The following is a 23,644-nucleotide window of genomic DNA, read 5'->3' as shown; positions in this document are numbered from 1 at the left end:
AAGGTGGCGTGTCCCTGTAATCCCAGCTACTTGGGAGGCTGAGGCAGGAGAATCGCTTGAACCCGGGAGGTGGAGGCTGCAGTGAGCCGAGATCGAGTCACCGCACTCCAGCCTGGCGACAGAGCCAGACTCTGTCTTAGAGGGAAAAAAAAGGAAAAAAAAAAAAAAAAAGAAACAGTTGGCAAGGATTCTGGATACACAATATACAAAACTCAATTGTTTCTATGCTGCCAAACAAAACAAAAGAAAAAACCCAGTTAATACAGACATTTTTTGAGTTTCCACAGCCAGCCTTGGGGGCTCCCTCCTTTCCAGGACCAGACCCACTCCAGCAGTACCAGTCTTAGGGATACACTGCTCCCTGCCTCCCCCGGGTAGCCACCAGAAGTGTCTGGTCCAGTGCCTTGAGGTATCAGGGGGGCCTGCAGACCCTACTGTATGCCAGCAAGCAGGTCTTTCTCTGGAATTCCTTCTTCTCCTTTTTCCCTAGAGAGCTTTCTGGACCTTGAAGATGGCAACTTAGCAGCCCTTACTCAGGGAGAGCTTTCTGGACAGGTTCAACTTCCTCCTGCTGAATCTCCTGGTTTCCTGTACCTCACCCTCGTCAGTTTCAATTTTCCCCTGGCCTGGGGGACTGTCTCCTCTGTAAACATGTTCCATGATGTCTGCCTCACTGCCCACAGAGCCAAAAGTGCAGTGCCAGGAGCATGGTAAGAAACGGCACCGGATGGTAGGCCTTTGGGACCCAGGCAGCCAGCATGTGAGCCTTTCTAGTCCCTGCGGACAGCTGGATAGGTACAGAGGAGGCCAGAGGCAAAGGGAGAGCCTGGCCACACTGCCAAGCCCATTTCCTCCTTGTGGCTTTGCTGGCACTGCTCGCCTGTGGCAGTGGCTGGCACATCCATGCACTCCCAGTGCTGACTCCCACTCAGAGGGCAAATTTTGTATCTAGGTGGCAAAGGGGGGCACTGCAATGCAAGGCATCCAGGGCAATCTCAGTCCATCGCACTCAGAGCAGCACCCCAACACCTCTGAGACTGGCTGAGCTGAGCAGACAGCTCCTCGGTCGACCCTGCCTCTCAGGGTAGACTCTGCTCTCTCAGGGACTCCAGGGCTCGGGCTCCCGGCTCTGCTCCGAGAACAGCCTCCCACAAGCGTGCTGGATTTCGGACATGCGAACTTCCCGAACACACACCAACGCAAAATACACTCAACGTGAGGCAGACAAAGGGGGGAAGCCGATTCTAGTTCCAAAGAGCAAATGAGTGTGTCAAAGATACTTGGTTCAAATTAATGGTTTTATTTCCATCTTTAACACTAGCAGAGGAGTCCAAAGCAGACTGATATCCATGGATACAGTTTAAATGTAACAAAGAAAGAGTTGAACTATGTACATTGAAAAAAGGAAAGACATTTTTTTCATACCAACCTTTCCCTAGTTCGCAGTTTCTGAATAGTAGAAACAAAACACATTTTTAAATCTTTTTATCAATTTAATTTAGGACGAAGTAACACAACTTTTATAATTAACCACTGAAGTTGTCTTTAAGGATAAAACTTAAAGAAATTTTAAAATGGGTGGTGCCATATTTTATTAGTGGACTGACTCCAAGGTTGCCTTGCTCCAAGTCTGGGCATCATGACACTCGCATGATGCCCAGAAGAAAGTTAATGGCAATGATGTTCAGTCAGAGGGCAGACACGCTACACATCACAATGATGAGAGCTGAGGATTCTGCCCTCTTCAACTCCAAGTAGAAAATTATTATTTTCATTCAAACTAACTGGAAGTGAGCCAAACAGTTAAAAAGTCAGAATGAAGAATAAAACAATTTTCTTTTCACATAGAGGAGGGACACTCCTTCAGCCCCGTCTAAAGTGAATTCTGTGCTGAGTCCCTGCTCCTTCAGAAGGGTAAACTGAAGGTCAGTTATTGCTAACAAAGCCAGAAGTGGCCCCTTTCCCACTCTGAAGATGTTTCACACGAAAAGGCCGTTTGTTTGGCTTGAAGCCCTCTGAGGAAGGAGGACAGCGGAAGAGGAGGCAGGCTGGCACTGTAAGGCCTCTCTTGTTAGCCACCCCCAGGCCCTGTGCTGTCAGAGGCAGCGTGGGCCACTCTGCTGCCCTTCAGAGAACCTGAGGCTCCCACATACCTGTGGAGTGAGGGAGAGGTTGTCATCTGGGCCCGTGTTTCACCCATCAAAACCTATGGAGCAGTCAAAGCCCAAAGGATCCAAGCCCAGCTGGCCAGAGGAGTAGCTTCTGAAACAAATGGCACTGGGTTGGGAAGGATGAGAAAGCCAAGTCAGGTGGGCCAGGTTCTCCGAAACATGGGGCAACAGTGACTTGGGCAAAAGCCTGGAACTGAGCGGCTGATAAGGCCACAATTACTGCCACCACCTCTCAGTATCTACGCGGGGGCAGACGTTAGGCAGTGGAAACCGAGGAACTGAGGACTGGAGGGCGTGTGGCAAATACAGGATGGATTTTATCAGAAAAGAGAGGACACCCAAACACGTGCCTGCCCTATTTATCTTGCATGTCCTGTGCCAGGTGAAGGACGCTGGAGCATGGGTAAGGTTCCTGAGAACAACTGGCGGGCAGAAACGGGCTGGGATGGGCACTGCTCCCCAGGCAACATTAGGCCTCTGAGGGGGACGCTAATAGTGCTACATCTTGTGGGGTGCCGAAAAGTAGGTAATGAATGGCCTTTATTGCACTTTTTTGTTCTTAGGAAACGGGATTGCCCTGCAGTTTCTCCTGATTTGCAGAAATCACTGCAGATCAATGGTAAGGTGCAGGCAGAATCACGGGTGACCTCTGACTCTCAAGGGAAGAAGTCCAGTGATTGGTCTTTCCAGGGCCTCAAGGGGCCACTCTTGCACCTGGGATCTTCGAGCTGGGTGAACTGGGTCTGGCTTGGTCAATGTGTGGCAGGCAGATTGGTCGACCGGCAGACACTTGGAACAAAAGGTGGTGTGCCTGGGAAAGCTGGGGCAAACTTTCCAAACAAGGAAAATTTCTTGGCAAATGTGCAGGTTCTGCAACCAGACTAGAACCACGATTCCCAATGTGCCTGACTCCCTTTCTCCCACTCTAGAACTGGACCACCCCAGACGAACAGAGATGGCCTGGGAGGGCCCTGGGTCCAGCGCCATAGCATCAAACTGGAGATAACAAAAAGAAGGGGTTGGAAACAAAAGAGCAGTTTACATATCAGACGTTGGTTCTGAAACAGTCTTTTTGAGCTCAGGAAAATGGAGGCAGATACCACTGGAGAACCTGTCTGTCTGTCTGTCCATCCGTGTCTCCTGGGCGACTCTGAATACTTCATATATAAATGGGGTGGTACCGTTTGTGGTTGATCTTTTTCCTACAAGTTGGGCAAGTATTAGCATTCTTCAGGGAATCGCGGAGGCACTGGCTACAGAAGACATGGCCACACTCTGTGGAAACGATGAGACGTCCATTCTGCACAATCTAGAAGGGATTAAAAAGAGCCTCTGAGTTTGTCCTTATCCCAGAGCAGCCATGGTCCCCAGAGAATCCCACCCATCTATGCCTAAGATGACCAATTGAAGGAAAACAAGAGCCAGGCTGCAACAGGGAGGGGTCTGGAGAGCTAACTGTGCCTGCTGCGATCGCTCTAAGCTGGAGAGGAGGAGGCAGGGGCCATGGCATCTCAACAGTGTGACAGCCCAAGGTTATGAGGGACGCCAGTAAACACTAGCCGCTTCCAGAAGAGTCAGGATGGGGGACACAAAAGGAGGACGCATTTACACCCGGAAGCTCAAGGCATACAGGGATACAGGCGCTGAAGGTGAAAGTTGTAGGGTCCAAGGAGAAACTGGCACATTCTCCACTCACAAGCAGATCTGCAGCAAGTGATGCCCAGGCATGACTGCGAGTAGGGCTGTCCAGTCCCACCAAGGGAGAAGATCCTGTCTCATCCAGTTCTTTCAATGAAGTTTAGAAACCAGAAGCAAGGAAGATACAGCCTGGTTTACTTACCTCAGAGTATCCATCCATGCAGATAGGACAACTGACGGTACCCGAGGGCCTAAGAGCACAGTGCTTCACATTAGTTTTTCAGTCAATGCAAATATTTTATTATACCCCATAAGTGGCCTTCATGTAAGTGGCCTGCATCCCCTACAAGAGAACCACCCCGGCCTCCTCTGACTCTGCCTTAGCACAGGCATCCAAGAGACTTTCAGAAAAGCCAACTGCCCCAAGGGCATGTGGCAGGGTGAACATCAGAAGGTGCAGACAACCTGAGTCACCCTGCCCTCCCCCACGTCCCTACTGGCCCCAGGATCCCTGTCTGGAGCCACCGGGACTGCCTGCGCCCACTCTGTCAGCGCTCAGCATACTCTGGTTACAGTGGAAACAGCTGGGCTCAGTTCTGGGCCAGGTTCCAACTGTATCCAGATGCTGGGGAGAGGCTTGGTCAAGCCCTGCCAGGGCCAAGCCCTCAGGTTTGCTGAAAAGCATTCCTATGCCCTGGTCCCACCCCCTAGCACGGCAGCAGCAGAGCTGGGGGCATGTTGGTACCTGAGGCCTGTAGCGCCCTCATCCCTGGTGTTTCTGGGAGTGTGGGTAGTCACATACACGTCTCTGTCCCTGGACAACTCCTCGTCGTCACTGCTCACCACGCAGCTGTCAGCATGGTCCTGGGGCAGCCTCCTAGCATTCCTCCTTGGTCTTCTTCTTTCTAAGGTAGGTCACATTTTCAGGTTGGAGGCTCCCTACTCTTACCATCCTCACCACCCCCATCCTGATGCCTCTTAAGACCCTCTTCCTTCCCTGCCTGGGACCCCCAGAAAGAAACTGCTGCCATGCTCAGCTATAACCCAGAAGGTTCTGCCCAGCTCTGGAGGCCACTATCTTATCTTCTCAGGAGAAATGCCCCAACCCCTGCTGTGAGCTACCAGCCTTTCCCAAAATCTGGTAGGCCACAAGAAAGGACGACAGCTCAGTGTCAGTGATAGGGGTGAAGTTTCTTCAGCAGGCACAAGTGGACTGCCTGTGCGGGTCTGACCACAGTATGTGTGAAGGGATCTTCCTGCTTGGAGAGCTCCAAGCCCTTGGGGAAGGTCTGCCAAGGCCTGTCGCACCGCAGCTCTCACCTAAGGCAGTTTTTGCTCCAAACCCAGTGAAAAAGGAAATGAAACCACTTACCATCAACAATCTTGTAAAAAGAAGGAGAAAAACAAAAGAGAAACAAGCAATCAGTTTGATATAAGTGATAAATGAAGGCATTTCTTTTTTCTGACCTGTGACACCCTCTGTGGAACCCTCCGGTGAGCAGCAGGGGCCCCACCCTCCTCCCACCCGCAGAGTATCTGTGCACCTCCCCCAGTCAATCAAGCCCATTTCCCAGGTCACTCCATCTCCCAGCTGATGGGCTGTGTCTCTCCCTGTTGGGTGTTTAGTGGAGTCTCTGGGAGCGTGAACACAGCCACAGCCACAGCCATAGCCACACCATGTGCTGGCTGCAAGACCTGGGGACCTTACTTACTATCTGGGGGCTGCAGCTTCCTCTTCTGAAAAACACCAGAGCCCACCTCTGACTGTGGTGTTGTGAGGATTACATGAGGCAGTGAACATTCAGACAGCACTAGGGGCACCATGCTTTCGCGAGCTGACACGGCCAATGTAGGCCCCTGCCAAGGTGGAGCCTTCATGTGGAGGAGGATTTGCATTGCTCAGTAGGTTGTTACAAATAACTAACAAAGCAAAGCAGGCTATGCATGACCAATGCATGTGACACACACCAAGGACAGAGCTCAATCCAATTCTGTGTCCTGGGGGTCTAAGAACCTGACAAGCCCCTCACCTGCCAGCTCAGAACTTACAGCTAGACGATTTCTGCTCCAACAGTTTCAAATTCGGTTCCTCCCGCCTTCTGGCCAAGTGCTCTTCCCCATCTAGGGAGGTCAGTGGAACGCCCTTTCCCTCTTGCTCAGCATGCAGGAGGCACTGCTTCAGGAAAAGTTCTCACCGCCAAAGCCCTACTGCTCACCTCACCCTGCCTGTTCCCTGGGCAGGATATCTGCCCCACAGTGACAAAAAGCTCTAATCCTCTACTCTGGATCCCGCACAGCTAGGATCCTGGACGTGAACCATGTTCCCTCAAACAGACACACTCATGCTACTGGCAGGGCAGGGGGTGGAGGCCGACTTGAGCTGCTGTGGGTGTTGGCACTGGCAGGCACAGCTGCATCATGAAGAAACAGTTCTGGCAGAGGCTGCTATGTCTTGAGTCCAGGCCTCTCCTCCCTAGAAAGGGTCTGCAGTACTGTCTACTCGAACCCAAAGATATGAGTGCAGGGGGTGGATCCCACCTCCAGACTTTCTTCGTGGAGCAGACATAGCAGCTCCCTAGGTGGGTCAATACTTCGAGGTCAAGAGTTATTCCTTGCGACGCAGCCCAGAGACTGCTGATTCCATGTTAAAATCCACTAAGCTTAAGAATAATTAGAGTGGATTTTGTTTCCCAAATGGCATCCTGACACACACAAATGGCCATGCAGGAAGAATGTAGGCCCGAGCATAAAGGTCTTCGATTTGCAGATGAGAATATAATCCACACATGTGGAGGCACTGAAAAGTGCTCCCCTTTCCTCTTAGAGGAGACTGCAGAAGGTGAAAAGGGAAATCCGGGGACAATCAGTCAACCTCATCAACAGGACCAAACTTACCAGGGCCAGCACAATGTACTGTCCGCATGAAATCTAGAAAGGAGGCTCTGGTAACAGTGCTGGCCCTTGTGGAAACGTTTAGCTGGGAGCAGAAGCAAATTCTTCTGTGGCTCGAAATGACCCCAGCTTTCTACAGCTCCAGCATGCCTCCACCCTCTGCCAAGATGACCCACTAGTTAGGTGTGGACACCTGGAAGGGCTATGACACTCCCAGTTCCCCAGCCATGAGAGTGTGGGTACTGAGTCTTTATGGTCTCCTATGAGTCATACCCAGTTTGCCCCTGGATAGTGTCAAACTGAGGCCTGTCCTGAGCCCTGAGCCCGGGGGCTGCTGGCAAGCAGCAGGTGATATACACACAACTACTGGGTGCATAAGAACAGGGGGGCCAGAGTGTTTCCTCACTGGTAACAATTCTGACGGTCCCCACTTTCAATGAGAGGAAAACAGCTTACAGATGAGTCTTCAGCATAAGAATGACACCACAGGCCAGGCGCAGTGGCTCACAACTGGAATTCTAGCACTTTGGGAGGCGGAGGTGGGTGAATCACTCATGGTCAGGAGTTGGAGACCAGCCTGGCCAACAAGGTGAAACCCCGCCTCTACTAAAACTACAAAAATTAGCTGGGCGCCGGGCGCAGTGGCTCAAGCCTGTAATCCCAGCACTTTGGGAGGCCGAGACGGGCGGATCACGAGGTCAGGAGATCGAGACCATCCTGGCTAACACGGTGAAACCCCGTCTCTACTTAAAAAATACAAAAAAAAAAAAAAAAAAAAAAAATTAACTGGGCGTGGTGGTGGGCGCCTGTAATCCCAGCTACTTCGGAGGCAGAAGCAGGAGAATCACTTGAACCCGGGAGGTAGAGGCTGCAGTGGGCCAAAATCGCACCATTGCACTCCAACCTAGGCAACAATAGTGAAACTGTCTCAAAAAGAAAAAAAAAAAAAAAAAAAAAAAAAAAAGCCTGGGCGCGGTGGCTCACGCCTGTAATCGCAGCACGTTGGGAGGCCGAGGTGGGCAGATCACCTGAGGTCAGGAGTTTGAGACCAGCCTGGCCAACATGCAGAAACCCCGTCTCTACTAATTAAACACAAAATTAGCTGGGCGTGTGGTGGCTCATGTCTGTAATCCCAGCTACTTGGGAGGCTGAGGCAGGAGACTCACTTGGTGGAACCTGGGAGGCGGAGGTTGTGGTGAGCCGAGATCGCACCATTGCATTCCAGCTTGGGCAACAAGAGCGAAACTCCGTCTCAAACACACACACACACACCACAGCCTGGCCTCTCAGCTGGTGGACAAGACAGTATTGGTCACTGGTGTTCCCTCCACACAGTGGCCGAGTCACATCAAATTCCAGAATCCCTGCAGACATCCCAAGAACTCTGTACTGTACTTAACTCACAGCTGTGTCCCCGCGGGTGACACAGTGCTTGCCTAGCACAGAAGATGGGTGCAAGGGGAAGAGTACCAGCGCTTCATAAACGCCTACCAGATGAGTTGAGAGATGGATAGAGGTGCAACACAAGCTCTGCGGCCTCTAATCCATTTGAGAGGCCTTTAAGATAAGTGAAAAACCGAAACTGAAATAAGAACAATGAACTAATCCCCTGGACTGAATAGTTTAATTAGTACTGTGGTAAGCTAGCCCAAGATCAGAAATTCACACTTCCTGGGCTGGGCATGGTGTCCCACACCTGCAACCCCAGCACCATGGGATGCCAAGGTGGGCTGAGTCGCTTGAGCTCAGGAGGTCGAGACCATCCTGGGAGGGCAACATGGCGAGACCCCGTCACTACAAAAAATACAAACAATTAGCTGGGCATGGCAGTGAGTGCCTGTAGTCCCAGTACTCCTGAGGCTGAGGCAGGAGGATCTCTTGAATTTGGGAGGTTGAGGCAACAGTGAGCTGAGATTGGGCCCCTGCCCTCCAGCCTGGGCAACGGAGGAAGACCCTGTCTCAAAAAGAGAAAAGAAAAAAGAAAAGAAGAAGATTCACTCTCTCATACATTCTACTTTACTCTAACTTCTTAACTATGGAGAAGAGTCCACAGGTCAGAGCATTTAGAGACAAGTGGGCCTGCAGCAGGCACATCTGATTGGTCACTCAAAGCCCCTTTGTGCTTCTAAAAGCACAAGTGAGCCTCAGAACACCTCTGCATGAAAGAAACAAGTATAGGAATCACTGGGGTCCCGTGCACTCAGGCTGGCCCCTAGCATTTCTAGGAATGTTCACCCAGCCAAGAGCACCGAGACACACTTGCTTTAGACAACTTCACAGCTCACAGCACTGCACATTGCTCCACTGGAGACACAGCCATCTCCAAGCACTGTGCACACAAAAGGCTACTCGATGTCCAACAGCTACACACATCATGCAGTTACTGATGCCTGTTAAGTGGAGCACTGGCAGGAGTGCTGGGAAGACTGGTGCTGACAATTACGTTCTAGCTGAGCAGCCAACCCATCTTGGCTAATTCCTGGATATGATATTTGGGCTTTTCTGAGCTCTTCTTTCTTCCTATAGAATTTGGCTGGCTCACTTATTCCAAGAGTGTGCCTCCTGTGTCCTTTATACCCAGAGATCTACAGGGTTCTGTCTCGTCCTTCCTTCCAGAAATATCAAGCATCCTTTCTACAGAGTCTCATAAATGGAAAACCAGGCAGGATACAGAATAAAAAGCAAATAGTGTGACTTATTAATACACTGTAGAAACAGACCAAAAAAAGATTCCAGAAAAATCAACCTAAGAGACAATATTTGGAAATTTAAGAAAAACAGCCTAAGTAACATTTTCAATAATCTCCCCCTAAAAAATCTCGATTCCTTGAAGAGAGGTGCCAGTCTCTTTTCTACCACTGCATTGCTTCCAGCCAGAGCAGAGATGGGCATACTGAAAATGCTCATGAAGTGATCCAAGGCCAGCCTCAGTGGTTCACAACTATAATCCCAGCCCTTTGGGAAACCAAGGTGGGAGGATTGCTTGAGCCTAGGAGTTTGAGACCACCCTGGGCAACATAGTAAGACCTTGTCTCTACAAAAAAAATATAAAAAATCACTATAGTGGCACACCCCTATAGTCCCAGCTACTTAGGAGTCTGAGGCAGGAAGCTCAACCGAGCCCAAGAGGTATAGACTGCAGTGAGCCGTGATGGCACCACTGCACTCCAGCCTGGGTAACAAAGTGAGACCCTGTTTCAAGGGGGAAAAAAAAAAAGAAAAAAAATCAACAAATTTGGAAAAGGCACACAAAACAGAAAAAAAAAAAAAAAATGATTTGCTGTTTAAAAGCAACCAAGGAGGCTGGGCATGGTGGCTCACGTCTATAATCCTAGCACTTTGGGAGGCTGACTCAGGTGTATCACTTGAGGCCCGGAGTTCAAGATCAGCCTGGTCAACATGGTGAAACCCTATCTCTACTAAAAACACAAAAATTAGCTGGCCAAGGTGGCATGCACCTGTAATCCTAGCTACTCAGGAGGCTGAGATATGGGAATCGCTGGCACCCTGGAGATGGAGGTTGCAGTGAGCCAAGACTGTGCCACTGCACTCCAGCCTGGGTGACAGAGGGAGACTCTGTCTCGGGGGGGGAAAAGAAGACAACCAATAGTTTGCTTTGTTCTAGTTCAATTTCTTCAACTATTTAAAAAGCTGATAGGACTCAAGGAACCAAAATTGTATCTGATGGCCTCAAGGGTTATGTTTGAAGGCTTGCTGATTTGCAGAAAACTCAAGCTGACTGTTCAAGATGTTCAGGGCAAAAACTGCCTAGCTTCCATGCATGGGTCTTACCCATGACAAAATGTGTTCTGTGATTTAAAAATGGCAGGCCAGGCACGGTGGCTCACGCCTGTAATCACAGCACTTTGGGAGGCCGAGTAGGGCGGATCACAAGGTCAGGAGATCGAGACCACAGTGAAACCCCGTCTCTGCTAAAAATACAAAAAACTAGCCGGGCGCGGTTGCGGGCGCCTGTAGTCCCAGCTACTCGGGAGGCTGAGGCAGGAGAATGGCGGGAACCCGGGAGGAGGAGCTTGCAGTGAGCCGAGATCGTGCCACTGCACTCCAGCCTGGGCAACAGAGCGAGACTCCGTCTCAAAAAACAAAAAACAAACAAACAAAAAAGGCAGACCACCTGGGCAGATCACTTGAGGTCAGGAGTTCGAGACCAGCCTGGACAACATGACGAAATCCTGTCTTTACAAAAAATACAAAAATTAGCTGGGTGTGGTGGTACATGCCTATAGACCCAGCTACTCGGGAGGGTGAGGAGCAGGATAATTGCTTGGACCCAGGATGCGGAGGTTGCAGTGAGCTGAAGTCATGCCACTGCATTCTAGCCTGAGTGACAGCAAGATACCGGCTCAAAAAAAAAAAAAAAAAAAAAAAAGGGCAGACCATGATTGAAGCTCATGTTGATGTCTAGACTACCAATGGTTAGAGAAAACCTCAGCACCAACAGTTCTAAGATGATGGAAATTATGACCCAAGAGATGCAGATAAGTTAACTTGAAAGAAGTGGTGGAGACAATTATTCCGGACAGCATTGGAGAAGACACAGAAAGGCCTGCAAATCTATGTATCCCCTCCGTGTTGTCTCTGTTAGAAAAGTGAAAATGCTGAACACACTCAGGTGTGCATTGGGAAAACGGAGGGAGCTTTTATGGTGAAGACAGCAGTTCTGGAAAAGCTACTGGGATGAGACAGGTGCTACAGCGAAAAGTCCTATTTCTGATGAAAAAAGTTGATATACGAAAGTTGTATTAAAAAAAGGTATACAGCCGGGCACGGTGGCTGACGCCTGTAATCCCAGCACTTTGGGAGGCCGAGGCGGGCGGATCACGAGGCCAGGAGATCGAGAGACGATCCCGGCTAACACGGTGAAACCCCGTCTCTACTAAAAAATACAAAAAAACTAGCCGGGCGAGGTGGCGGGCGCCTGTAGTCCCAGCTACTCGGGAGGCTGAGGCAGGAGAACGGCGTAAACCCGGGAGGCGAAGCTTGCAGTGAGCTGAGATCCGGCCACTGCACTCCAGCCTGGGCGACAGAGCGAGACTCCGTCTCAAAAAAAAAAAAAAAAAAAAAAAAAAAAAGGTATACAGCCGGGCACGGTGGCTGACGCCTGTAATCCCAGCACTTTGGGAGGCCGAGGCGGGTGGATCACGAGGTCAGGAGATCGAGACCATCCTGGCTAACATGGTGAAACCTCGTCTCTACTAAAAAACACAAAAAATTAGCCGGGCGTGGTGGTGGGCGCCTGTAGTCCCAGCTTCTTGGGAGGCTGAGGTAGGAGAATGGTGTGAACCCGGGAACCAGAGCTTGCAGTGAGCCGAGATTGCACCATAGCACATAGCACTCCAGCCTGGGTGACTGAGCAAGACTCCATCTCAAAAAAAAAAGGGGGTATACAACAGTCAGGTGCAGTGGCTCATGCCTATAATCCCAGCCCTTTGGGAGGCCAAGGCGAGTGGATCATCTGAGGTCAGGAGTTCAAGAACAGCCTGGGCAACATGGTGAAACCCCATCTCTACTAAAAATACAAAAAATTAGCCTGGCATGGTGGCATGTGCCTGTAATCCCAGCTACTCAATAGGCTGAGGCAGGAGAATCGCTTGAACCTGGGAGGTGGAGGTGAACTAAGTGAACTGAGATCTTGCCACTGCACTCCAGCCTGGGTGACAGAGTGAGACTCCATCTCAAAAGAAAGTTATAAAACAAAAAAGTTTTATAACAAGCACTTCACAAAAGAGAAAAATAAACATGAAAAGGTGTTTGATCCCATCAGTAATCAAAAAGCACAAATTAAAACTACAATGAGACACCACTGGACAAGCATCAGAATGGCTAAAATTAAAAGTGACCACGAGGATGTGGAGAACCTCAAACACTGGCACGAATGTGAACTGCTCCCTCTTTAGAAAACAGTCTGGCATGTATCCAGTAAAACTCAAAGACACTCACACCTCGGGACGCAGCAGTGACGCCTTTTTTAGGCAATGCAATGCCAAAAATGAAAGTTCATTTTGAGGGAAAGTAATAAAGCGAGATGAACAAAGTCTCTCACTGCATCTTACCACATTTTTCATTTCCCTTCATATTTCAGGGGCTTTGAATTCCTTTGAAAGTTGGAAGAAGGTGCACACCTGCATGCAGAGTTTCCAGTCTTTTTTTCTTTTTCTTTTTTTTCTTTTTTGAGACGGAGTCTCGCTGTGTCTCCCAGGCTGGAGTGCAGTGGCGTGATCTCGGCTCACTGCAAGCTCCGCCTCCCGGGTTCACGCCATTCTCCCACCTCAGCCTCCCAAGTAGCTGAGCCTACAGGCGCCCGCCACCACGCCCGGCTAGTTTTTTTTTGTATTTTTAGTAGAGACGGGGTTTCACCATGTTAGCCAGGATAGTCTCGATCTCCTGACCTCGTGATCCACCCGCCTCGGCCTCCCAAAGTGCTGGGATTACAGGCTTGAGCCACCGCGCCCGGCCTCCAGTCTTTTTTTCTTTTTTGAAGGAAACAGGGTCTCACTACGTTGCCCAGGCTGGCCTTGAACTCCTGAGTTCAAGAGATCCTCCTTGCTCAGCCTCCCCAGTAGCTGGGACCACAGGCACAGAGTTTGGAGGGTTCCCTGATGTTCTGACGGCTACCTCTGGATCCTGGTATCCAGGGATTCCTGTCTTAAAGGTACAGAGCTCCAGGAGCTAAAGCAGTGCACTCAAGCTATTCAACAGGTCCTGGTGGAACTGGTAAGGAAGGTTACCCCACTTCCAGAAAGAATACATTTATCCATTTTACATTCTCCTGCAGGTGGAGTCTAGGGTCACCCTGAACACATGATCCATCTATAGATGCCCCTTGTCCTCAGTGAATAGCATTAGAGGCCTCCCAAACAGATTCGCTCAGAGAGGCAGAATTCCAAACTCAGGTATACGTCTCAGTGTAAATTCATAAACTGGCATTTATTAAATGGACTTATTAAAACCAAAAATAAGTGGAGAATGATTAGCAAGAGCTATCAAGTCCAAAACAATTATTCTGTGGCTGAGAACACTAAGGACAGTGTGAGATAAATCCACTGATCAAACTGACCAGTAGATCTCAGACCAGAACCGAAGACTCCTGCCTCCCAAGCCAGGAGTGTCTCCCTTTTACCTATCAGCTCTCCCTCTGGCCACCCATCCATTTTCCAGGGCAGCTCCCTCAATGCCAATATTCCCAGTCCCTGGGTCTCCCAATGACTGCAGATCTTATAAAGGTTAACCAGGCAGCCCCAGGTTAATTGGGAGTAGGACTGACAACATAGAGCCCTAGCGCAGGGAAACAGAAGGAAGGTAGGGAAGTGCAGAGAGGAAGCCCTTGTAGCAAGAGCAGTTTAGTCATCAAAACAAAACAAAGCTGGCCAGTGTGGTGGCTCACACCTGTAATCCTAGTGCTTTGGGAGGCTGAGGTGGGTGACTGCTTGAGCCCAGGAGTTCAAGACCAGACTGGGCATCACAGTGAGACCCTGTCTCTACAAAAATATTAAAAAATCACCACCACCACCCCACCCAAATTTAGTAGGGTATGGTGGCATGCACCTGTAGCCTCAGCTACTCAGGAGGATAATGTGGGAGAATCACTTATGCTCAGGCGTTGGAGGCTGCATTTGTAAGGTCTTATCATGCCATTGCTCTCTAGCCTGGGCAACACAGTGAGACCCTGTTTCTTTTTTTTTTTTTTGAGACGGAGTCTCGCTCTGTCGCCCAGGCTGGAGTGCAGTGGCTGGATCTCAGCTCACTGCAAGCTCCGCCTCCCGGGTTTACGCCATTCTCCTGCCTCAGCCTCCTGAGTAGCTGGGACTACAGGCGCCCGCCACCTCGCCCGGCTAGTTTTTTTTTTTATTTTTAGTAGAGATGGGGTTTCACCGTGTTAGCCAGGATGGTCTCGATCTCCTGACCTCGTGATCCACCCATCTCAGCCTCCCAAAGTGCTGGGATTACAGGCTTGAGCCACCGCGCCCGGCCGCATGTACTTCTTTATTATTGTTGTTGTTACAGTTTCTTTCTAAAAGCTCAATTCCACAAGATGCATGAACTTCTTTAGCATAAGCTATAACCTTGACCTGTAGTCTGTGACCAAGGCTGTCAGATGCTGGCACTGGCCAGGGACCCACACTCCAACACTTACCACAACAGAGTCATTGTGAGTCAGGTCAACAACCACGGGCTCTAAAGATTCACAGGTGAGGTCCACAATTTCATCTCCAGCTTCAAAAGAAAGTATTTCAACAAGCATTAAGAGGAAAATAAGGTTGTATGCCTCTACCCTTTAGTATGACTGCAAACGTAATATACGTTTACCCCTAACTAAAATAATCCTGAAGTACACACTGTAAAGAGCACCAGGACCAACACCTCCTTCAGGAGGGAAAGCCAGTCAACACCCTTCCAGAATTCTCCTCTGAGTGGGGATGTATGGTTTTTACAAATGTACCTTGGCGGTTATATATGTGTGCACACGCGCACACCTCTATGCCACGGCATCCCACTTCCACACGGCTATGCCTCTGTGCCCCATCTGGGAGAAGGCACCATGCATGCCCAGCCCTGGGCCTTTCTCTTTGGGATGGACAAGCCTGAAACCTTTGCTCCTCCCAGTAGGGGAAGCAGACCACTCTCCCCTGGCCTAAGGACCAAAAGTCAGGCTTAGTTTAGTGACTTCATTGGTTAATCTAGGGATCTAGGGCAAACTCTTTTTTTTTTTTTGGAGACAGAGTCTCGTTCTGTCGCCAAGGCTGGAGTGCAGTGGCGTCATCTCGGCTCACTGCAACCTCCGCATCCCAGCTTCAAGCAATTCTGTCTCAGCCTCCCAAGTAATTGGGATTACAGGCACCCGGCAGCATCCCTGGCTAAATTTTTTTGTATTTTTAGTAGAGAAGAGGTTTCACCATCTTGGCCAGGCTGGTCTTGAACTCCTGACCTTGTGATCCACCCGCCTCAGCCTCCCAAAGTGCTGGGATTACAGGCGTGAGCCACCATGCCCAGCCAAGGACAAACTTTTAATCTCCATTTATCTCCCAAGTGTCTCCTACTTGGATGGAGAATAACAGTGATATTTACTGGTCCCTAGAACCTCAGCACACAAAATGGGTTGCATCTCTTGTGAAGCTTGCCTTTCAGCCCTTAGGGTATACTGTGATGTCTACGTGAGCACAGGATGAAGGTGAAAAGGACATGGACCAAACAGTTAATGTACAACTTCCATTTATAGAAAGTAAAAAATGACTCACAACCGTTTTGTTGCTGATTACTATTAATATTTAAAGGCACTAAATGGGCCAGGCACAGTGGAACTCCTGACCTCAGGTGATCCACACGCCTCAGCCTCCCAAACTGCTGGCATTACAGGCGCGAGCCACAGCGCCCAGCCTAACGTAACTTCTTTTATTTATTTTTTAGGTGGGGTTTTGCTGTTGCCCAGGCTAGAGTGCAGTGGCATGATCACAGCTCACTGCAGCCTCAATGTTCCAGGCTCAAGTGATCCTCTGATCTCAGCCTCTCACACTTGGCTTTTTTTTTTTTTTTTTTTTTGAGACGGAGTCTCGCTGTGTCGCCCAGGCTGGAGTGCAGTGGCCAGATCTCAGCTCACTGCAAGCTCTGCCTCCCGGGTTTTTACGCCATTCTCCTGCCTCAGCCTCCCGAGTAGCCGGGACTACAGGCGCCCGCCACCTCGCCCGGCTAGTTTTTTCTATTTTTTTTAGTAGAGACGGGGTTTCACCGTGTTAGCCAGGATGGTCTCGAACTCCTGACCTCGTGATCCGCCCGTCTCGGCCTCCCAAAGTGCTGGGATTACAGGCTTGAGCCACCGCGCCCGGCCCTGGCTAATTTTTTTATTTGTAGAGACAGGGTCTTGCTATGCTGTCCAGGCTCGTCTGGAACTCCTGGGCTCAAGCAATCTGGCTGGCCTGTTTTATTTTCTTGTATCATAAAGTTTCACAGGAATAAAAACCATGATAACCTTAGATATACAATATAATTTATATAACATTATTGCATTCTTTATTAAAAAGAAGGGCTGCCCAACAGTCCATATACTGATATACAACAATTTATTGAACCATTCTCTTTCTGGTGAACACAATTCTGGGCTCTTACAAAAACAGTGCTCTAGGCCTGGAGCAGTGGCTCATGCTGATAATCCCAGCACTTTGGGAGGCCAAGGCAGGTGGATAATCTGAGGTCAGGAGTTTGAGACCAGCCTGGTTGACATGGTGAAACCCCATCTCTACTAAAAACACAAAAAAATTAGCCAGGTGTGGTGGTGGGCACCTGTGATCCCAGCTACTTGGGAAGCTGAGGCAGGAGAATCGCTTAAACCTGGGAGGCAGAGGTTGCAGTGAGCCGAGATCGCACCATTGCACTCCAACCTGGGTGACAGAGTGAAACTCCGTCTCAAACAAAAAAGTGCTCTAATGGGCAGCCCTAAGCACACACAGGGGTAAGACTGCCTAGAGGATGACAAGTGCCATGCTGGAAAGCGGTTGGTTCCTTTTTGGTCTAGAGCCAGGATCTTAGCCTCAAGTCAAGGCTTTCAAGAATTCACTTGTAGAAGTGAAACTCAGAGACCACATAGAGAACTTCACTACGCCTGGGGGGCCCATGAAATTTATCTTGCACTAAGCTGCTTCTGTTTAAAATGCCAGTTTGCAGATATCCTAGTTATAAAAACAATATATGCAGAGCAAAGGGACTTAACTCAGGCGGGTCATCAACCACTTCTTGAGCAGGCAGAAAGGCAAAATCCAATCTGGACTCTGCCTACACCAAGCTCCAACACAGAGAGCTCTGTGGACAAGTTTACCTTTGCGGGTGACTTTGTGTCTTAATGAAAACCAGAGGAGGAAGGCCAAGTCCTTTATGAGGTCAAGCAAATTGGGGATGTAATTTCAAAAAGAAAAGGTGGGCTATCTCATTGGAACTAGAGACTTTTCTAAATGGGTCCTACCCCACTGCTAAACATTATCAGAGTTGAATAGTTAAACCAGCTGAGAGGCTATTTCAGAATCCGTGAAGCTTTGAGTTGTAAATGGTGAGCTGAGATTGCATAGGCCTTCTAAAGACACGGAAAACACCTTCTAATAGCTCACCCTGGTACAGTGAGCTACCTCTCTCCACTTTAACATCCCACAGTTGTAGTGTCCCTGGCAATCTTACCGGTTTCCACGAGTTCTATGGGCTCTGCTTCCAAGGAAATCTCGGGGGTGGAGGTTGCTTCCCGAGTTCGCTTCTGGGTTTGTCTAGAATTTATTGCTCCACCACGACGTTTTCTCTGAGTAGCAAGGGGGAAAGAATAGTCACATGAACATCAGAATGTCAGGGTTTCAGGAAGAACTAAAGGGGCAACAACAGAAACGGTTCACCTCACTAACAGGTCAGTGAGTAGACTTGAAGTTAGGGCTCCTCTCAAAACTTGAGATTCCAGAATACTGAATGCTTATATAGAGAGAAATCATCCAAGACATACAACAAGTAGAAATTCTAGAAAGTAAAACTTCTGTTTTATCAAACCATCAGCAGGTCGGCTTGGGGTGGTGGCTCATGCCTGTAATCCCAGCACTTTGGGAGGCTGAGGCAGGAGAATCATGAGGTCAGGAGTTCAAGGTTAGCCTGGCCAACATGGTGAAACCTCATCACTACTAAAAATACAAAAAGTTAGCTGGGCCTGGTGGCAGGCACCTGTAATCCCAGCTACTCCAGAGGCTGAGGCAGGAGAATCGCTTGAACCCAGGAAGCGGAGGTTGCAGTGAGTTGAGATCATGTCACTGTACTCCAGCCTGGACGACAATGTGAGACTCCATCTCAAAAAAACAAAAACAAGCCAGGCGTGGTGGCTCATGCCTGTAATCCCAGCACTTTGGGAGGCCGAGGCAGGTGGATCATGAGGTCAGGAGATCGAGACCATCCTGGCTAACACGGTGAAACACCTCTCTACTAAAAATACAAAAAAAATTAGCCAGGCGTGGTGGCGGGCGCCTGTAGTCCCAGCTACTTGGGAGGCTGAGACAGGAGAATGGCGTGAACCCGGGAGGCGGAGCTTGCAGTGAGTTGAGATCCGGCCACTGCACTCCAGCCTGGGCAACAGGGCGAGACTCCGTCTCAAAAACAAACAAACAAAAAAACCCAAAAAAACAAAAACTATTGGCACGTCAAAAGGGACACGATGCATCCCTTTACAAAAGCTTCAGGGCAAGTCAGGATTTGGACTTGTCGTGGATGCCCTGGCCAAAAGGCTGGAAACCCTTCCCTTTAACCAAGTTATCAATTTCTCTTCCCTGACTTTGTGTCCAGCCTTTCTGAGCCCTTTTTGTTTCTTAGCATAAAGAACTTGGAGTTTTCTGAGTTTCTATACATTGTGGAAAGCTCATCTTCCCCGGGGAAATGTGGCCTTGAACCTTTCAGGGTATTATCAACTGTGATTCACACCAGACAATCATCCCCCACAAAGAACTCAGAGAACCAAACCTGTTTTAAGGATGTTCCCAGTGGCTACCCAAGAGCCATGTCTTCCGGAAGGTTCAGGCTTTCAACTGGCTGATCTGCAACTGACGCTCTGACCAGCCTTTCTTCCAAATCCTTAGGCTGCCTTTTGCCAATATGCTCTAGCCATTTCTGGGCTGGCTGGTCCCAAAAGACGAGTTGAGAATACCCTCCACCTTAACCAAGAGACAGAGCCTCCCAACAGAGCCTGTCGCCTTGTTATTCCCACTGTGTATTTCCGTGCTCTTCTCCCCTGTGCCCTGTCCTGCTATCCTTCACACTGGACCACCTGGACAAGTACTGCACTACTAAGTCTCAAGTTCCCCACCAGTACCAGCCTTGCAGAACTGTTACAAGGTCTAAATGAGATCATGCATGTAAAGTACTACGCAGAGGTGGAATATGCTACTATGCCAATTCCTTAGCCTTACTAGGGTCAATCTGTCCCAGGAAACTCTGAAAGGACCAAATATTGCAAGTGAGATTCATACAAGATCTAGGAACACTCACCACCCAGCCAAGCCCATGCCAGGTAACAGGGATAAGCTTAATTATATCTGTGTTGCAATGCTACTCTTATCAAATGGCAGCTTGAGATGTTCTGGAAATGAAGCTGGGTCTAGCAACTTCCCACCGACTAAGGAGCACAAAAACAGCCCCAGGAGGGCCCAGAGGCCAAGTGACAGCAGCCATAACTCCCAGGTGGGCAGCTGCTCTTGGCCTCAAGTGAGCTGACAATAACCTCAGTGGAGTTCTACTGCCTAGTGTTTTAAGGGTTTCCCCAGCAGTTACTAGGTTACTTATGTAAAAAGTAGATGTTCCTCTTCAAAGACTTTCCTCCCCATCTAATTACAAATAAACAGTAACTTCTCTTAAAAGCAAAACTTACTCAAAGACCTGTACTAACATTAAATATCTGCTAGCCATAAAAAAGAAATCAATGTACTTTATATTCTTAGCTCCCACAATTTAGCCTAAATATTTACCCTAGCATGCTTATATTAGTCCAAGCAAGCATTAGATCATAGCCTGTTTCTCTTCCTTATTTAAAGGTTATTTTTACCTTTCTCAGCATTCCATAAGTTACTTCCTCATTCCTTTATTCTCCTCTGCCTTTGCCTCTTTTACAAAGTTCTGGCCAGGCGCGGTCACGCCTGTAATCCTAGCACTTTGGGAGACTGAGGTGGGTGGATCACGAGGTCAGAAGATTGAGACCATCCTGGCTAACACGGTGAAACCCCATCTCTACTAAAAAAATACAAAAAAAAATTAGCCGGGCGTGGTGGCGGGCGCCTGTAGTCCCGGCTACTCAGGAGACTGTGGCAGGAGAATGGTGTGAACCCAGGAGGCAGAGCTTGCAATGAGCCGAGATCACACCACTGCACTCCAGCCTAGGAAGACAGAGCAAGACTCCATCTCCCCTCCCCCCCAACAACAACAACAACAACAACAACAACGGCCGGGCGCGGTGGCTCAAGCCTGTAATCCCAGCACTTTGGTCAGGAGATGGAGACCATCCTGGCTAACACGGTGAAACCCCGTCTCTACTAAAAAATGCAAAAAAACTAGCCGGGCGGGTTGGCGGGCGCCTGTAGTCCCAGCTACTCGGGAGGCTGAGGCAGGAGAATGGCGTAAACCCGGGAGGCGGAGCTTGCAGTGAGCTGAGATCCGGCCACTGCACCCCAGCCTGGGCGACAGAGCAAGACTCCGTCTCAAAAACAACAACAACAACAACAACAAGTTGTAAGTTACTAACCAATTGGGACAAATACAGAATGTGAGGTCCCATTCCAGCCAATAAAAACCGAACACAGCAACAGGGTAAACACACCAAGTTATCAATAACCCTGTCTCCTTTATTCAATGTACTCTCACGGCAAAACTACTGGTGAGTGTACCCTTTCTGCAGAAAGTATAAAAATGGCCTTGCTGGCCGGGCGCGGTGGCTCAAGCCTGTAAACGCAGCACTTTGGGAGGCCGAGACGGGCGGATCACGAGGTCAGGAGATCGAGACCATCCTGGCTAACCCGGTGAAACCCCATCTCTACTAAAAAAATACAAAAAACTAGCCAGGCGAGGTGGCGGGCGCCTGTAGTCCCAGCTACTCGGGAGGCTGAGGCAGGAGAATGGTGTGAACCCGGAAGGCGGAGCTTGCAGTGAGCTGAGATCCGGCCACTGCACTCCAGCCTGGGCGACAGAGTGAGACTCCGTCTCAAAAAAAAAAAAAAAGGCCTTGCTGAAAATATTAAATTTATGTTCAAATGCTATTTTTTTACAGCACCGGAAAACAAGCATTTCAAATACTTAGGACTCTCTAATATTTACCCCATTCTCATGGATCACGAGGTCAGGAGTTCAAGACCAGCCTGGCCAAGATGCTGAAACCTTGTCTCTACTAATAACACAAAAAGTAGCCGGGCCTGGTGGCACGCACCTGTAGTCCCAGCTACTTGGGAGGCTGAGGCAGGACAATCACTAGAACCCGGGTGGCAGAGGTTACAGTGAGCCAATATTGCACCTACTGCACTCCAGCCTAGGCGACAGAGCATGACTTCTGTCTCAAAATAAATAAATAAAAAATTTATCCCATTCTCTTTGATAATGTCCTTTGTCCTTGTACCCTCCTTCCCTTGTAGCTGACCAAGTCTTTTTTTTTTTTTTGAGACAGAGTCTGGCTCTGTCGCCCAGGCAGGAGTGCAGTGACACGATCTCAGCTTACTGCAACCTCTGCCTCCTGGGTTCAAGCAATTCTCCTGCCTCAGCCTCCCGAGTAGCTGGGATTACAGGCACCTGCCACCATGCCCAGCTAATTTTTTTTGTATTTTTAGTGGAGAGAGGGTTTCATCATGTTGGCCAGGCTGGTCTCGAACTCCTGTGATCCACCATGCCCAGTCTGTAGCAGACCAAGTCTTTCTTACTAGACACTGCTAAGCAGACCTTCATGTCCCACAGCTACCTGTGTGGTTTCGGGGCCCCACTGAGGGAGCCAAGAAAGCAGCCATGGGTCCTGGACCCCAAATCTCCCCTCATGGATAATTACAGGAATGTCCCCACCCCTCCCTAACCTCAGGAATCCTCTTTCCTGCCTGCTCTATCAACCCCTCCATGCCTTTATCCAGAGCTTCTTCCCTGCCTGGAGTACCCATCCCTCCCTTTCTTCACTTGGCCAATTCTTGCCCAGCTTTCCAGAACCCACTCAAATGTCACCTCCTTCCTGAGGACATCCTTCACCCTCCCACTCTGCTTTCTCTGAGCCCCCTCCTCCCCCCAAGTAGCTTCCCTGCACCACTCAAGACAGGCTCAATAAATCCAGGAATATCTGCAGAACTCTCCCCTCTCGCCCTCCCATAATTCTGGTCATAACTCTTCTCCTTTTTACTAGCAGGGCCCTCAGAGGTCCATAGCTTTTGGTGAAAACTGACCATCCAATCACAACCACATAAGCTATAACCACACCATAACTTTCAGGAATTTTAACCAATTTCTTCACACACACTCACAAAAGGCTACATTGTTTTGCCTGTTCTGATCCAGCCTAAGCAGAGATGGGGCTTCAGAGGTAAGGCTTAGAGCACCTATTTCCCTATAGGTGAGCTACGTGGTAACCTGCAGGTGAAGCACCAAGGTGGGAGGTCAAAGAAGCAGGCTTTTTTGTGTATCACCATCAAAAGTGGGTCCTGGAGCAAAATGGGGGCCAGGAATGGCCAGGAAGTAACAGAAGAGGGTGAGCACTCAAATGACTCAGAGGGTGTGACCAGCATTTCCATGACCGTTCCCTCTGAGAGCTGTTTGTTCAGCCTCATCCTGCCCCCACCATCCATCTTCCCATACCATTCACAGCATCTCTGGAGCACTGGAAGAAATCAGCAGGCTATTTCACATCTGGTCTGTCTGACAAGGAATTCAGGATCTCAGACAACAGTTGTTTTAGAGTTTAGATCATTTAAACCACTTTGCAGTGGGAACTCTATCAGTAGGGAATAAACTGGGACAGGGGGACCTTCAGGCAATCTCCTCTAGAGCTCAAGGGGTTCCACGTGATACCTGAATTACACCAAACCAGAGCTGCCTCACAGATGCAATAAAAGCTCTAAACAGTCTGGATATGGTCACTCACTTTGGGAGCCTAGGTGGGAGGATTGCTTGAAGCCAGAAGCTCAAGATCAGTCGGGGCAATAAAGCAAGACTCCATGCCTACAAAAAAAATTTTTTTTTTTTGAGACGGAGTCTTGCTTTGTCCCCCAGGTTGGAGTGCAGTGGCGCGATCTCAGCTCACTGCAAACTCTGCCTCCTGGGTTCACGCCATTCTCCTGCCTCAGCCTCCCGAGTAGCCAGGACTACAGGTCCCTGCCACTATGCCCGGCTAATTTTTGTATTTTTAGTAGAGACGGGGTTTCACCGTGTTAGCCAGGATGGTCTTGAGCTCCTGACCTTGTGAT

At 49.3% G+C, this 23,644-nt stretch overlaps 1 protein-coding gene across 3 annotated transcripts in view; it reads right to left on the bottom strand.

Moving 5' to 3' along the window:
• Positions 1–1,280: 1,280 nt before the first annotated feature.
• The window catches only part of RNF4 (ring finger protein 4), a 45,579-nt gene continuing 23,215 nt past the window's right edge, over positions 1,281–23,644 (bottom strand). The window contains exons 3-8 of one of the 3 annotated variants that reach the window (XM_045393155.2): positions 17,883–17,997; positions 14,857–14,936; positions 5,182–5,191; positions 4,555–4,714; positions 4,012–4,060; positions 1,281–3,480 (exon numbers count right to left, since the gene is read on the bottom strand). In XM_045393155.2, the coding sequence (XP_045249090.1) occupies positions 3,331–3,480; positions 4,012–4,060; positions 4,555–4,714; positions 5,182–5,191; positions 14,857–14,936; positions 17,883–17,997 (564 nt within the window). In that variant the 3' untranslated portion in view covers positions 1,281–3,330. Of the gene's footprint in view, positions 3,481–4,011; positions 4,061–4,554; positions 4,715–5,181; positions 5,192–8,301; positions 8,660–14,856; positions 14,937–17,882; positions 17,998–23,644 lie in introns of those variants that run through there. The other 2 variants (XM_074039244.1, XM_074039245.1) reach the window with 2 other exon arrangements.

The sequence above is a fragment of the Macaca fascicularis genome, chromosome 5 (genome assembly GCF_037993035.2).
Source record: "Macaca fascicularis isolate 582-1 chromosome 5, T2T-MFA8v1.1".
NCBI lineage: Eukaryota > Metazoa > Chordata > Mammalia > Primates > Cercopithecidae > Macaca > Macaca fascicularis.
The sequence above is the reverse complement of the archived record's forward strand: the minus strand, read 5'-3'. Positions and strand labels throughout refer to the sequence as shown.